Here is a 15,286-nt window from a genome sequence, read left to right as displayed (position 1 = left end):
ATTTGAAATTAGGAACCAAACAGGTCTTATGACCGGTGTCATAGGTCCTAGGTTCATTTATCGGTCGAGGGCTAAGAGCCCTCAGTTCTAGGTCAGGAGCCTCTCGGTCGGGGCTTAGGATCCTCGGTCAAACCTCTTGGTCCTAGCTGAAAAACTTTCGTCTAGGTGCTAAGAACTCTCGGTCATGGGCTAGAATTCTTGGTCAGGTGCCAAAATTATTAGTTAGACCTCTCGGTCCTTAGTGGAAGTCATCGGTCCTAGGTTCAGAAGTTCTCGGTCGGGTGGGAGATTCCTCGTTCCTATGTCTGACTTCTTGGTCATGGGTGGAAGTCATCGATACTGGATTTGGATGTTCTTGGTCAGGTGCGAGACTCCTCAGTCTTAGGTCTAACTTCTCGATCGGATGTAAAAATCCTCGGTCGAAACTCTCAGTCTTAGCTGAAGAACATCGATCGAACCACTCAGCCCTCGATCGAGATCATCGATCGAACATCTCGGTCTTGGGTTAGATTTCTCGGCCGGACCTCTCGGTCCTCAAGAACATCAAAATTGTAGGTTTTACAATTTTGATGAAGGCTTGGATTCTTTGATCCAAGGGCCTAGGTAGCTTCATAAGCTACTAAGAACATTTAGAATATCATCCCAAAGTATCAATCAACATAGGTGATGATCAATTCGTTTAAAACAATTTATATTAGAAAATTAGGTTTTTGATTTTATAGTTGTTTTGAAGTCTAAGGAGCTAGCCATTAGCTTCCATATACTTGATATACTTGATTGGTACCAAAACAAGAATCAATCCTAAAATCCAACAACTAGACAATATACAAACTTATGAATATTTAAATATAAAAAATTCAAATTTAATGGAAATGTGAATTAAAGGGTGATTGGAATCATACAAAGGATTGAAGAACACTCCTTAAACCTTAGGGAAGTTTTTGGGATGTCTGGATCCAAGCTTTAAGGCCTTATGCAAAGACTTTGAAAAATCCGAAAGCTTGAAGCTTTAATGACGGATTTCTGATTTTCTTTGATTTGAAGTTGGAGATTGATTCTTCTGGCTTCAGAATTGTTGAGATATGCTATTTATATCCTCATGAAGTTGATTGAACCATCAAAGTGGATTGAATTAGCTAAAAGCCATTAATGGTTGGTTGTTCTTGGATCAACTTGCCGAAATAGGTAGTGATTACGCCTAAATGTGTAGGGGAAATGATCAACGAAGTAAGGTGATCATTTCACCTTTCGAATCAGCCAAAAAGGTTGAGAAACGGTTGAGTTCCATCTTTGATTCAAAGATGGCGTCTATTCTTATCCTTCTGACAATCGCGACGAATGAAATAATCAGAGTTCAAAATGTCATTGTTTTGGGAGAGAACACAGACGTGTAGCGGACCGTTTACGTTCCGTCGTAATTCCATCACGTTCCATGAACTTTGTTGCATTTTAGTTAACAGGCGTTAGCTGGTCGCCTACTTCGCGGACGCACCTTCTTTCAGCTACAGCGGGCGACGTGACGTGACCATGGGCGTTGGAAGACAATTCAATGCTCATCCGATGGTGGTAATTCCAGTTGTAGCGAATATTTCGGGTTTTGGCTGCACTAGATTACTAATTTATTTTTATTTTAAAACCTTAAATATATTTTTTTTAAAATTCATTTTTGTTTCACCCTTTTGGTTTTAATTATTTTTAAAATACACAAAATAATAAAAATAAATATGACAAATATTTTGAATTTGTTTATTTATATTTTTGGGTTAAATAAATAATTTTTGGGGATGAAATGGGTACATCATTTAATCTTAAATTATTTATTTTAATCCTTTGATTTTTCTAAAAATTTTTATGATAAAATGAGTACAACATTTATTTCAAATAATTTAATTTATTTTATTTGGTCATTTTCTTTAATTAAATTTATTTTAATTATCATAATAATTAATTTAATTAATTGTTTTAATTAGGTTTCGTCATAGGATTAATTATTTTGATTTTATTTATTCAAAAATAAATCAAAACAATTATTTTAATTATATAAATTGGGTAACTAAATTTTTAGTATTTGCGAGTGTCAATACAATATAAATTACAAATTTAATTATCAAAACTAGCCTAATTATTTCATACTTTATTTTGCAATTTTTAAATCTTTATTTATATATAATTAATTATAATAGATAATAAAAATATAATTTGTTATTAAATAATTTGTAAACACTGACATCAATAAATTTTAGTGATATCATTATTAGTATCATTATTTAATTTAGAAAAAATATTAGTTTTCAAATTTTTAGTGATATATTTTACGTAAAATGTGTTTTTCTTGAAAATTTAGTGGAAAATTTGTAATATTTCGTTATTTCATTGTAATGTGATTTGCGGTTCTTAAAACTTGGATTAAAATATATTTCGTTGCATTCAAGGGTGAATCCAGAATTATTTTTTTTACTGGACTAAAAATATTATAGATATTACATTCACACGGGTAATAAATAAAAATATTAATCAAATCGTTTCACAAATATCCTTACTAAAATAAAATAAATATAAAAAACCTAATCAAAGATAAGAATATTTTATTTAAATTTTTTTTTTATAAATTTAAAACTATATAGTTAAAAAAATTATGTTTAAAAATATAAAAAATTAAATTAATTATGTTTTAAATAAAAAAAACTAACTATATGAAAAGAATAATCAGTTAAGTTAATTATACGAGAATATAGAAAAAATAAAATAAAATATGAAAATAATAATAAAAATATAAAATTATAATAAAAATATATTATTAAGTGAATAGAATATAATAAAAAAATTAAAATGGTAATAATTTATACAAAACTAGGAAAGAGAACAAAATTGATCACCCGACCTCCCAATTATTGTTTCACTCTAATGCTAACTAGACTAAATCATACTTGTTATTAATATACATATACATATATATTGTTTTAAAATTATACCCTGGACTAGAGCCCACAACACGTCGCTCCGCTTTTAATGATTCTAAACCATTTATCTAATAAAAAAGTAAATTATTTAAAATTACTCACTTTAAAAAAATAATAATAATAAAGGGAAGGAAATACGCGTTATTGCTTCAATAGTGATCACACAAGTCAAAAATAAACTGTTTGGAGAAGACTTGATAATTGAGCTTGTCAACCATTGACACATTCCTTCCAAGTTCCAAGTTGCAAGTTGGGGTATAGTAATAAAAGCTTCTCAAGGACTTGTGTCATATTCTTTGAATTTATAGTACACATTTTAATAAATTATTGAATTATTCATTCTTAATTTGATATGATTTTTAAATAATTTTATTCTATTTAACTATAAATACATGAGTTATTTATTCCTCAATTAGATTGGATGACATTAAAGATTATAAAATAACATATTTTAATATCTTAGTTGATAATAAGATTTAATTGAGACATGCCTATTGAATAATATAAATAACTTAAATTAATAAATTAAAAAGAAAAAAATCTTTAAAATACTTATTATGGAGTAAAATCACAATTATCATTTTAATGTCTTATTTTGCATCTCAAATCACTATAATCAGTATTTTTTTTATAATTTTTTTTTTTGAAAATAACTCATTTAATTTAAAACACAAAATTTAAAATATAAAATAAAAAAGTTAAATATGTGACATCCGCATTGGACATTCCACATGAATAAACAACCAACCTAAAAATATGCTCTAAATCAAATAGTTTTGAATCATCCAAATTCAACTAATATTCATCAACAAAAAAAATAAAATACATCCCAAAGTCGAGTCTTTTTGATCAACAACGAAAGAACACAGCACTAATTATAACTGTTTTAACCCGTAATTCATTCTTCCGTATCTTTGTCATATCTTTATCAGCTCTAATAATTAATATCCTAATCACATATATATCATCTTAGGTAGGTTTAAAAAATATATAATTCCTCTTTTGCAATGTGATAAGTTATACAAATTTAATTATTTATTAATAATTATACAAAACTGTTATAGACTATAAAAAATCACTCTGATTTTCTTTTTCTAAATAAACCAATCTACTTAGCTAAAAAAGCAAAATAGAAAACAGAGGATAAAAATGATCATTATTGATCATTTGCTCTAGGTAGAGAGAGTCATCATCTTCAATTCAATTTCCCCGTTCTTGAATTTCTTCTTCAATATATTTACATGATGGAACAGTTGGAGTCAGTACTGTCTCTGACATCGTAAACATAGGGCTGATTAATGGTCGGATATTGATATACCCAAACCGGCATCTCGGGAGTGGCCTGCATAGCTGCTACTACTTCTGCAGGCTTCTTCTCCGGCACCGGACCGACGGAAATCAAATCGGCATAGCCAACGTACTTACGAAGAAGTCTTGTAAGGACCACGGAATCTACACCTTCTCCGACAACCTCTAACTGATCCTTTTCATTTCCCTGAAGAGCAGCTGATTCAACTCCATAAAGCCCAACAACGGTTTTCAACGCTTTGGATCGGGACTTGTCAGTGTTCATGTTCACCTTAATCAACATCTTTTGCTTCATTTTTGCTTGCCGTTGCAGAAATAGAGGAAGATCGAGTTTATATGTCTATGTTAATGTCGAGACTCGAGAGAGAGAGAAGTTTTGATGATACAAATGGAGAAGTGGTCTCTGGATTTATAGAGCTATGGTGGAGGGACCTAGCTAGTTTGGTGTGAATTGTTTTTTAATTAATTGTAATTATTCAAAGGGTTGTTGTATTGTTGATGTGAACCTTCTTTTTATTCTTATTATTAATTTTAATTATTCAATTTCGGCTTGTTTAACACCTTTTATTTGGATTGGTTAATCTGAATTAATTAATATGTTTTATATCCAAATAATTTACTGTCTTAATTAGGGGAGGACAATGGGTGGTTCGCAGCGGAGAATTCATTTACCATTCCTGCCCCCTTTTAATTTCGGAGATTTTTTTAATATCATTCCAGTCTCATTCGATTTTTTTCGATTTCGAAGATTTCCGCGGAGTACCGTTAATAATTTTTAAAAATAAAATAAAAATAAATATTATACAATAAAATTATATAAATAATTTTTTTAATATAATATATATTATAATATATTAAAATTTTATATTCTTATAAAGAAATAACTTACTACTTTTATAAAATACAGTAAATAAACAAAAATATTGGTGATTTAATATTTTTTAATTATGTTTATGGTGTTCGGGTCAAAATCGGGGTGAAATCGGGGCGAGTCGGGGCGGGGGACACAAATACCATCCCCGCTCCATCCCTTTTTGATTTCGGAAAAAAACCGTCCCTAACTGGACAATTCGGTTCGGTTTTTGTGGGGCAGTTTCAAATTATCATCCTTAGTCTCAATTTATTATTATTAATTTTTTATTTAAAGATATCTATGGTGTGTTCCCTACCGTGTACAGGTGTGCGCATACTTTTCTTTATATTCTTCACTTTAGTTATAGGATTAATACATAACTTAGATTCATACCTTTATATAAGAATGGTTCAATTTTAGTTACATGTTTAGGTTTGTGAAAAAAAAATAAATGTATGATATATGATTGGATTGGAGAGTTGAACAAAGTATAAATATTATTTTTTAAATAACCGATAGTTTGTAATAGAGACAATCTATTTGGATTTACACGTGAGACATAAGATTAATGCCCTTTCACATGTGTAACTAAACATCGAGCTAAAATATAAAATCTTTCACAAATATTTTGTTTTAATTTCTCGAAAAATGAATTATGTGACCACTCTAAACAAGTACAATATAATCTAATCAACAATTAAAATGAACTCTATGTTATTTCTTTATTTGGTTTCTCATCTTGTCCACGATATTCAAGAGAAAATTAGACATTGGGGTATAAATCTATTGAGTTGATTTTTTTCGAGAAGGCGACAATTTATACGTTATAGTTATCTAGGTATAAACTCGTAAATAAATAATTTACTTAAAATTGTAAAAGTTTGTCATAAAAAGTTTGTTATATATTATAATTATTATACATAATCAAGTATTTTTATACATGAAAACAATATACAATTAAGTATAAAATTAGTTTAAAATAATAATAAATAAATTATATAAAAATAAAAGTTATATTTAAAATTTACATTTGATCATTTGAATAATTTTTTTATTATTTATAAAATAAATTATTTATCTTTTTTTTTATATAAAATTGTAAATTTTAAATTATTTATAAGCTCGTAAAATTTTAATATCCAAAATTTTTTCCGCAAAATTAAATGGTTAATTTCTAAAAAATGAAAGATTTTAACCCTTTATCCTGATATCACAATCTTCTTTGACCGTGCGCGATCTATTTGAACATTTTCAATAATTATTCTTTTACAGTGGGCAATCAATAAATATTTAATGATATAAAATATTAATTATTCAAATTTTATTCCTTATATAATGTTATTTTAACGATTTAATAAAAAATAATTATATATTTCATAAAAATTATGCATCCAACCAGATCTTAAAGTAAAATACAATTTTTTCTTATTCAAATAAAAATAAAAATAAAAATAAAAATAGTAGTTACTAAAATATAAAGTATTACAATTTCAATTCTTGAATACTTATTTTAGTTCCCTTTTTTTCCTAGAGAGTTCAAGTGTCGTCATCCTTAAATGCACATAGTATTGACTTAGTGGTTTTGTTATTTTAGATTTATTGGAACTGAGATCGTAACAAGCTGTTTATGTATTCTCATAAAAGGAGAAATCATGTCTGAATATAGTTTCGAGCATGAGAATTGAATATGATTTAAGTTTCTGCTGAGGTGGTAATTGAATCAAACTCTGTATGGATGGAGATTTGACTTTAGTTTCTACTAGGGTGACAAATGACATGAGATATTTTCCTTTTGGCTTATGTTTCTTTTGGGGTGGTAATTAACTTAAGTTTTACTGGGCATGGGTTTTCCTTTTTGACTTAAGTATCTGTTGTGGTGGTAATTGACTTAAGCTTTACTATGGATTGACATTCCCTTTTGACTTAAGTTTCTATTGGGGATGACAATTGACTTAAGCTTTGTTGGAGATTTTCTTTCGATAACCATAATACTCGAATACCCCGTTACCAATAACGAGGCCAAATATGAGACATGTCTCTCAGACCTCAAATTGGCCTATAGTCGAAGGACAACCAAATTAGAAGTAATCATCGACTCTAATTTGGTTATATTCCAAGTCAACGACATTTGACAAGTAAAAGGAGAAAACCTACAACCCTACCATGCTTATATAATTAAGTTCATGAACAAATTTGATAAAGTACTATTTATCCATGCTCCAAGAAGGCAAAACCACTTTGCAGATGCTTGACCACTCTCGTAACCATGACTCAAATTCTTGAAGGAATTAATGTCAAGCCACTCAAAATCTGACAAAAGAAAAAACCTACTTTTGAAAAAAGAACAATGGCTTCCTATGAAACTTCTATCAATCAATGGTATGATACTCTCCAAAAAGAATATTAAGAATGCCTATTGCATTTTCGAGCAAAGGAATGACGATCAATACGTCAATATTCCACTAATATGTTTGGATAGGAAATAAACTCTATAGACGATCCTTTAATGGTCAAAAATGCTATATGTAGATGGTCCTGAATCGAAAATGATCATACAAGTACATGTAAGAGTACGTGGTCCACACATGAAGGGAATGAATTTATGAAAAAAATACACTATTTAAGATATTATTTGTAAACCTAGAACAAGAATTTGTGAACTATGTAATGAGTTGTCGTCAATGCCAAATATATGTTAATATAAGCATGCCCGACATCAATGTTCTACAATGTGACGTTTCCCTAGTCCTTTTCTACTTGGGGTATTTCCCCATGCTTCTAATGAACACAAATTTATACTCGTGGTCATCGACTACTTCACCAAATGGGTAGAAGCAAACTTTTACAAAATTCTGAAATCATCTCACATGGAAAAATTCATCCGCACTTACATAATTACTAGGTACAAAGTTCCTCATACCCTGATTTCAGATAATGGACGACACTTTCAAGGAGAAGTGTTAGAACTACTCGATGAATTTAAAATTTTGAAGTTGATTTAGTAAGTAATAATATGTGATATGAGAAAATATTTAAAATTTTGAAAAACTAAATAAATTTAATATTTATTTTTTTTGTTTTAGAGAATTTTAAAATGAAATAAGTTGGTATATGGTTTATCAATTTGAACTTAATTATTTTTTAAATTTAATAGTTTTTGAGTTATACATGTTTCAAACTGTCCAATACGATTTAAATACATGTAAAAATGTAAAAATATGTGGTTTGTAAATTTTTTTTATGAAAATTAATAAATATATATATATATATATAAGTGATATTTTTTTTATAAATATGATAAATTAATTATTAAAAAAATACTATTTTATAGTAAGAGTATAGAAACAAGGGTCATACAAATATGACAGTCGAAAATTTAGGCTTATATAGCTGAAAACACGACCTTCACCAAATAAAATATAATAAAAAATTAAGGCAAACTTCAAATAAATAAAATTGTGAAGTTTAATCTAATATAACAAAATTTAAAATTTGAAGTATCATTTAGTAATAACAACTCATTTGAAACTCAAATATTAATTGTTCATATAATCAAATAATAAAAAACAATCAAAAAGTGAATACTATTATACCATTTGTGTTAAAATTGTGATAATATATATAAACATGAGAAAATGACATTAACCATACATATTTAACTTCTAATAATTGTAAAATAAAATATGAGGTAAATTTAATATTACATAAAATGAAGAAATTTTGTTAATAGACACTATTATGTTATGTATTATCTTCAAAATATAAATATATATCATTTATTAATTAATAATATATTTTTTAATAAATTATCATCATTAACTTAAAAAAAATAAAGAATTAAATTAACCTAATATATAAAATAAACTTTCTTTCCAATATATTTTTTGTTACACTGTCTATTATTTTTCTAAATTCGTAATGAATAAGTTGAATAATATATCAAAATTAAGTATTTAAAATAAATTAATAAATATATATAAAAAGTAAATCAAAATGTATAATTAAGTGAAATTTATTATTTAAGTATATCCACAATCACATTAAAAAATTAGAAAACATATATTCATTAATATCTTATCCAATAAACTTTACTTACAAACTTAATACAAAATATAAATGCTATTTTGATTAACTACCCTAAAATTCAAATAATACAAATTTTCAATAATTTTAAAAAATATATTAAATTGTAAAAATACTAACCCTAAAAAGAAAAAAGTTTCTATACGCGTTCTTGTTTTATTAGTAATCATACAAGTCAAAAACATACTCATTGGGGAAGACTTGATCAACTCAGGGTCACCTATAGTCTCTAAAGATGTCACTTTTTCCTTCCATGAAAGTTCCAAGTTAGGGTTTACTAGAAGCTTCTTCAATGACTTATGTCATCACATTCTTTGAATTTCTTGATAAATTATTGATCTAGTCATTCTTTATTTGTTATGATTTTTAAATAATTTTATTCTATTTAACTATAGGCCTTTATTTGAATAAGTGGTTATTGGTTTTTTGTTTTTTTATCCTAAACTCATTATATTACATCAACCATCCAATAAATTTCTTTATTTATTAAAATTTAATATAAATTAATTATTAAATAAAAATATAAAGACATAATAATTTGTTAAAATTTTTTATTTTTTTTAGTTTGGGAGACAAAATAAAAAATAAAAGATGTAAAAGTAAACAAAGAAAAAGGGAGGAATAAGAAACAAAATACACATAACAAATCAAATTAAAATGGGAGAGACTTGTTTATCAAAATTATACATAGATTATGTGAGTTGATTGCCACCAAATCGCAAAGGGAACCAATACTTTGATATTAAAATGTTAAAATTCGTTAGTCATTTAATTTGATTGGTTGAGTTTGTACAATTTTATTGATTTTCCTGAGTCCCCTGTATCTTAGACAAAGCAATCAGTTACTTGATAAGTGCTGTCTAAGATCTTCTCCAACTCACACACATAGTCAAACTCAAACTAGGGACTCACTTCAATATTTGGTGTTTGGACTCCTTTTCACCTTAATATTCTCAATTGCATTATGCCCATTTAATCAAATTCTCCCTCCAACAAATGCATATATGCGTTTGTAATTCAAACTTTTAATTTGGTCATTTAACTCTAATTTAAGTGAATTTTATATATTTAGTATTTTATATAATTTTTTTATATGTTTAATTTTTTTAGTTTTATATTATATATTTTTTTACATATCATAAATTTATAATATTTTTAAAATTAATAAAAAAAACTAAAAATAACAAAATAATTTTAATAAAATAAAACACAAATATGAAAAATAAAAAAAAACAATAATCCATTACTGTAACCCCCAGGAATCGCTCCCCCTCGGAGCTTAGCACGTGTCCTGGACAAGTGGCAACACGGGATATATTGCGGGAAGACTCGAGGTTCAATGCGTTTCAACCTAAATTAAATGTTAGACGTCTTTTAAAAGAAAATAATATTTTAAAAGATTTTTAATAATACTTAGGAGCTTTTGAAATTAATCATGTAAAAATAATTAATTTTGTTCAAATATTTTAATAATCTGGGGGCCAAATAATAATATGACAAAAAACATGTTTAAATTAATTAAACATAACTAATTTAAAAAATTATTTATTTGAAATTAGAGTCTCCAAATGATTGTATGAAAATCATTAAAATGATACGTGTATAGACATATTTATACCAGAATTTCAATAAGAGGTGTATTTTTGGATACGCTCAGGAAAGAGCTTTCACTCTATGTCCTCCGTGCCCGTTAAAAGACGGTTCTAATTTTTTTAAATAAACAAAATCTATCTATTTAAGATTTATTTATAACATTTATTTTATTTAATTAGTAGTATGGGTTCCTAAACAAGGATATGTTTAGATTACATAAATAATTATACAAAATTATTTAGAATGACGTATCTGCGACTGCGTTGATATAATACTAAGTAAAAACCCTAAAAGTATCATAAAAGTGTTAGAATTTAAAAATAAATTCCAAACAGGGCATTAGCCAAAATATTGGTTTAGGAAATATCCTAAAAATATTTAAAATCATTTTCTAACCTTTTCGAGATTATTTGAAAATGAATTGGAGTTTCAAAATTATTTTTATTTTGAAAAGTGGAACCAAATAGGCCTTAGGACCGTAGTCCTAGGGTCTGGGTTCGGTCTAGCCGATCTGGGCTCGGACGGGGTCAGTCTAGATCGATGTGGTCTGGACTAGGGCTCGGGTCACTTGGTTAAGGGATCGGAGAGCTCGGTCCTGGATTCGGGAGGCTCGACCCAAACTTATGTTGCTCGATCCTAAGCCTAAGAGACTCGGTCCTAGGTCTAGTTTATCAGTCTAGGTCCTTGGTCTTAAGGTTAGGTGGTTCTCAGTCTTAGGCTAAGAGGAGGCTCGTTCCTAGGTAAGAAAATTTGGTCCTAGGCTAAAGGGAGTGCTCGGTCCTAGATTAGAAAACTCGGTTGGGTCTCTTGGTCCTAGGTCTTGGGTATCGGTGTTGGGTTCAGTCCTTCCTCAAGAACATCGGTCTTAATCATCGGTCCTAAATTAAGAACACCAATCATCGGTCTCGGTCCTAACTCAAGAACACCGGTCCTTGGTCTCGGTCCGAACCGAAGATTCTCGTTCTTATTTCTCGATTCTAGTCCTATAGGACTCGGTTCTAGGATCGAGTGTTCTTCATTTAGTATGAAGAAATTGCAGGTCTCATAATTTTTGATGAATCATGATATGTAAATTGCAGATGATTCATATGATCATGAAATCATCACAACATGTATACAAACATGTTTAACTGCTATTTGAATAAAAAAAATAAGGATTAAAACTTAAGAACATGAATTTACAAAAATCCAGATTTTCAATTCAAATTTTTGAAAATTTTAATTTAGGTTGATTTAATCAATTCTCTTTCAATAGAAAAGTTTAAACATGATATAATGAGTGATTGTAAACAAAGAACACACATAAATAAGCCTTAGAACATATCAAACCGATCAAACTTGAAAATTTTGAAAAAATTCAAATTTTTAATCAAAATTGCTATACAAAGGTTTTGGATTCATACCAACAACTGGATAACACTTCTTGGATGTGTTGGAAGCTTTCTAGAAGCCTTGATTGATGTTGGCATTACCGAATAAAGTTTTTATAAAAACTATTCATTGCTGGAATTTGGATTCTTCGATTTGTAGTATAATATGATGTGATTGTTTGATGATCTGATTAAGAAACCCTTATATACTATTTATACTAGCTTTAGGTCGATCGAGTAAGCTCAATTCAAGTCCAATTGGCAATCTTCGTTCTTATCCCTAATCTTATCTCAATCTGTGGCAGCTTAGCTAGGGAATATGAAGGTTTCTAGGTTTGTGGGTATTGCTGGCAGGTAGAAGGCGAGCACGTGGAAGAAAAATGGAGGGATAAGGATGGTTGTAGGCAGAGATAAGCCTTCAAGAAGAATCGCCGCCAATCAGTCGCGATTCCGGCGAGCGTCCTGCATCGGCGAAGAAGACATGTTAAACAACGTCGTTTAGTGGCGTCTTTAAGTATTCCGTCCCTGTCTGTCAGTGTCTGTGCGATCTGGGTTTACGAGTTTAGTCCATCCCGTTAATTGATCTAGTGGAGCGGGCATGCGTTGGCTTCATTATAGCGGGCTTGGTGGCGCGTTCCTGGGCACTAGATGAAAATCCAGCGATGATCCGATGGCTAAGAATCTGGCTGCATTAATTAAAAATAATTTCAACTACACCCAATTATCACTTTTATTTTTAATAAAAGAGTTATTTGAAATCGAATTTTTATCAATTTCTTACTTTTTTTCACCAAAAATTCCAAGAAAATAATTCCTAAAAATAATAAAAAATTATGTTCATATTTTATTTTTTTGGTATTTTTTGAATTTTGGGGGTATTTATTTAATTGTTTTTAAGCCATAAACTACACATAAATGTCAAAACCCTTTGATTGGGCATAGACTTTATAAAATTCGCGAAGCTCCTTTTCAGAATAAAAATTCATTCCAACTCTAGAGATTTGAACATCGTGTATTTCAACTTCGGGATCCATAAAGCTAAAGAATAAGAGAAACTATATTAAGAAAAAGAATAATGTTCTGGACGAATGGTCCGGAACATGGTCATATTCAGGAGGAAATGGTCCTGAACATGATCATGTTCAGGAAGAAATGATCCTAAACATGGTCATGTTTGGAAAGAAATGGTCCCAGACATGATCATGTTTAGGAAGAAATAGTCACAGACATGATCATGTTCGGGACCATTTTTTCCTGAACATGGTCATGTTTGGAAATATTGGTTCCAAACATGGTCATGTTGGGCACGAAATGGTCAAGAACATGATCATATTCGAGACTATTTCTTCCGAACATGATCATGTTCGGGAATATTGGTCCCGAACATGGTCATGTTAGGGACAAAATAGTCTAGAACATGTCCATGTTGAGTACGAAATAGTCCCCAACATGTCTATGTTCTGGACCATTTATACCCAATATGGACATGTTCGGGAGCATTTCGTCTCAAACAAACCAATATTACCCGGAGAAAAAAAATCATAAGTTTTAGTAAAAATATCATTACATTTTAATTTGGTGGTCGTCTTCTTCACGGCCGTCTTGTTCTCGGTGGTCTTGTTCTCGGTGGTCTTCTCCATAGTATTCGTCTTCTAGGTTGTCGTCTACTTCGATTTGGGTTTTTAAATCTAAACCTTGTACTTTTGAGCTTATTATTAGGAGAAAAATATGATTTGATCATAGTCTGGCTATGAATTGATCAAAATGAAAGAAAAGCACGACATATTTTTTTCTCTCTCATCCACCGTGGCCTTTTTTCCACGGTGGCTTCCAGGTGGGAGGTCACTTAGGAGTCGTTGCCCCATCGTCGCTCTCTCTATCATTCATCTTACTTAAATGCTGATACTTGTTGTTAATGATAACTTAGAGAGAAAAATACATGAAAAACATTAGTTTAAAAGGCATTATGGTTTAAAAATAAATCATAAACTTGCCTTTATCAAAATATTTTTTTGTAGAAATATACCAAAATTATTTTGAAATCATTTTCTATTTATTTTGAGATTTTTTAAAATTGTTTAATTTCCAAAATTATAAAAATAATATTGAAATTTGAAAATAGGAACCAAACAGGCCTATGACCAGTGTCCTAGATCTTGGGTTCATTTATCGGTCAAGAGCTAAGAGCCCTCAATTCTAGGTTAGAAACCTCTCGGTCGGGGCTTAGGATCCTCGGTCCTAACTAAAAAGATTTAGTCACTCTCGGTCACGGGCTAGAATTCTCGGTTAGGTGCCAACATTCTTAGTTAGACCTATCGGTCCTTAGTGAAAGTTATCGGTCCTAAGTTTGGGAATTCTCGATTGGGTGGGAGACTTCTCGATCTTGGGTGGAAGTCATCAATATTGGGTTTGAGTGTTCTTGGTTAGGTGCGAGACTCCTCGGTCCTAGGTCTGACTTCTCAGTGTCGGAACTCTCGGTCTTAGCTGAAGAATATCGATCGAAACTCTCGGCCCTCGATTGAGATCATTGATCGAACATCTCGGTCCTATGTTAGATTTCTCGGTCGGACCTCTAGGTCCTCAAGAACTTCAAAATTGCAGGTTTTGCAATTTTGATGAAGGCTTGAATTTTTTGGTCCAAGGGCCTAGGTAGCTTCACAAAGCTGCTAGGAACATTTAGAATATCATCCCAATGTATCAATCAACATAGGTGGTGATCAATTCATTTATAACAATTTATAGTAAAAAATTAGGTTTTTGGTTTTAAAGTTGTTTTGAAGTCTAAGGAGCTAGCCATTAACTTCCATATACTTCATATACTTGATTGGTTCCAAAACAAGAATCAATCCTAAAATCCAACAACCAAACAATATACAAACTTGTGAATATTTAAATATAAAAATTTCAAATTCAAAATGGAAATGTGAATTAAAGGGTGATTGGAAGTATACAAAGGATTGGAGAACACTCCTTAGACCTTAGGGAAGCTTTTGAGATGCCTGAATCCAAACTTTAAGGCCTTGTACAAAGACTTCGAAAAATCCGAAAGCTTGAAGCTTTAATGGCGGATTTCTGATTTTCTTTGATTTGAAGGTGGAGATTGATTCTTTTGGCTTCGA

The 15,286-nt window shown here is 29.8% G+C and overlaps 1 protein-coding gene across 1 annotated transcript; it reads right to left on the bottom strand.

Moving 5' to 3' along the window:
* Nucleotides 1-4,140: 4,140 nt before the first annotated feature.
* Nucleotides 4,141-4,630, bottom strand: LOC124944075 (disease resistance protein Pik-1-like). The gene has a single exon (XM_047484535.1). It carries the CDS (start codon nt 4,561-4,563, stop codon nt 4,198-4,200), a length of 366 nt encoding a protein of 121 aa, XP_047340491.1. The 5' UTR covers nt 4,564-4,630; the 3' UTR covers nt 4,141-4,197.
* Between the last annotated feature and the right edge of the window lie 10,656 nt (nt 4,631-15,286).

The sequence above is a fragment of the Impatiens glandulifera genome, chromosome 6, assembly GCF_907164915.1.
Source record: "Impatiens glandulifera chromosome 6, dImpGla2.1, whole genome shotgun sequence".
Taxonomy (NCBI): domain Eukaryota; kingdom Viridiplantae; phylum Streptophyta; class Magnoliopsida; order Ericales; family Balsaminaceae; genus Impatiens; species Impatiens glandulifera.
Note: the sequence above shows the minus strand (reverse complement) of the source record. Positions and strands in the feature narration are given on the sequence as shown.

What these genes read in the sequence shown, in the direction of transcription:
- LOC124944075 (XM_047484535.1), bottom strand. Translation starts at nt 4,563, where the DNA reads ATGAAGCAAAAGATGTTGATTAAGGTGAACATGAACACTGACAAGTCC.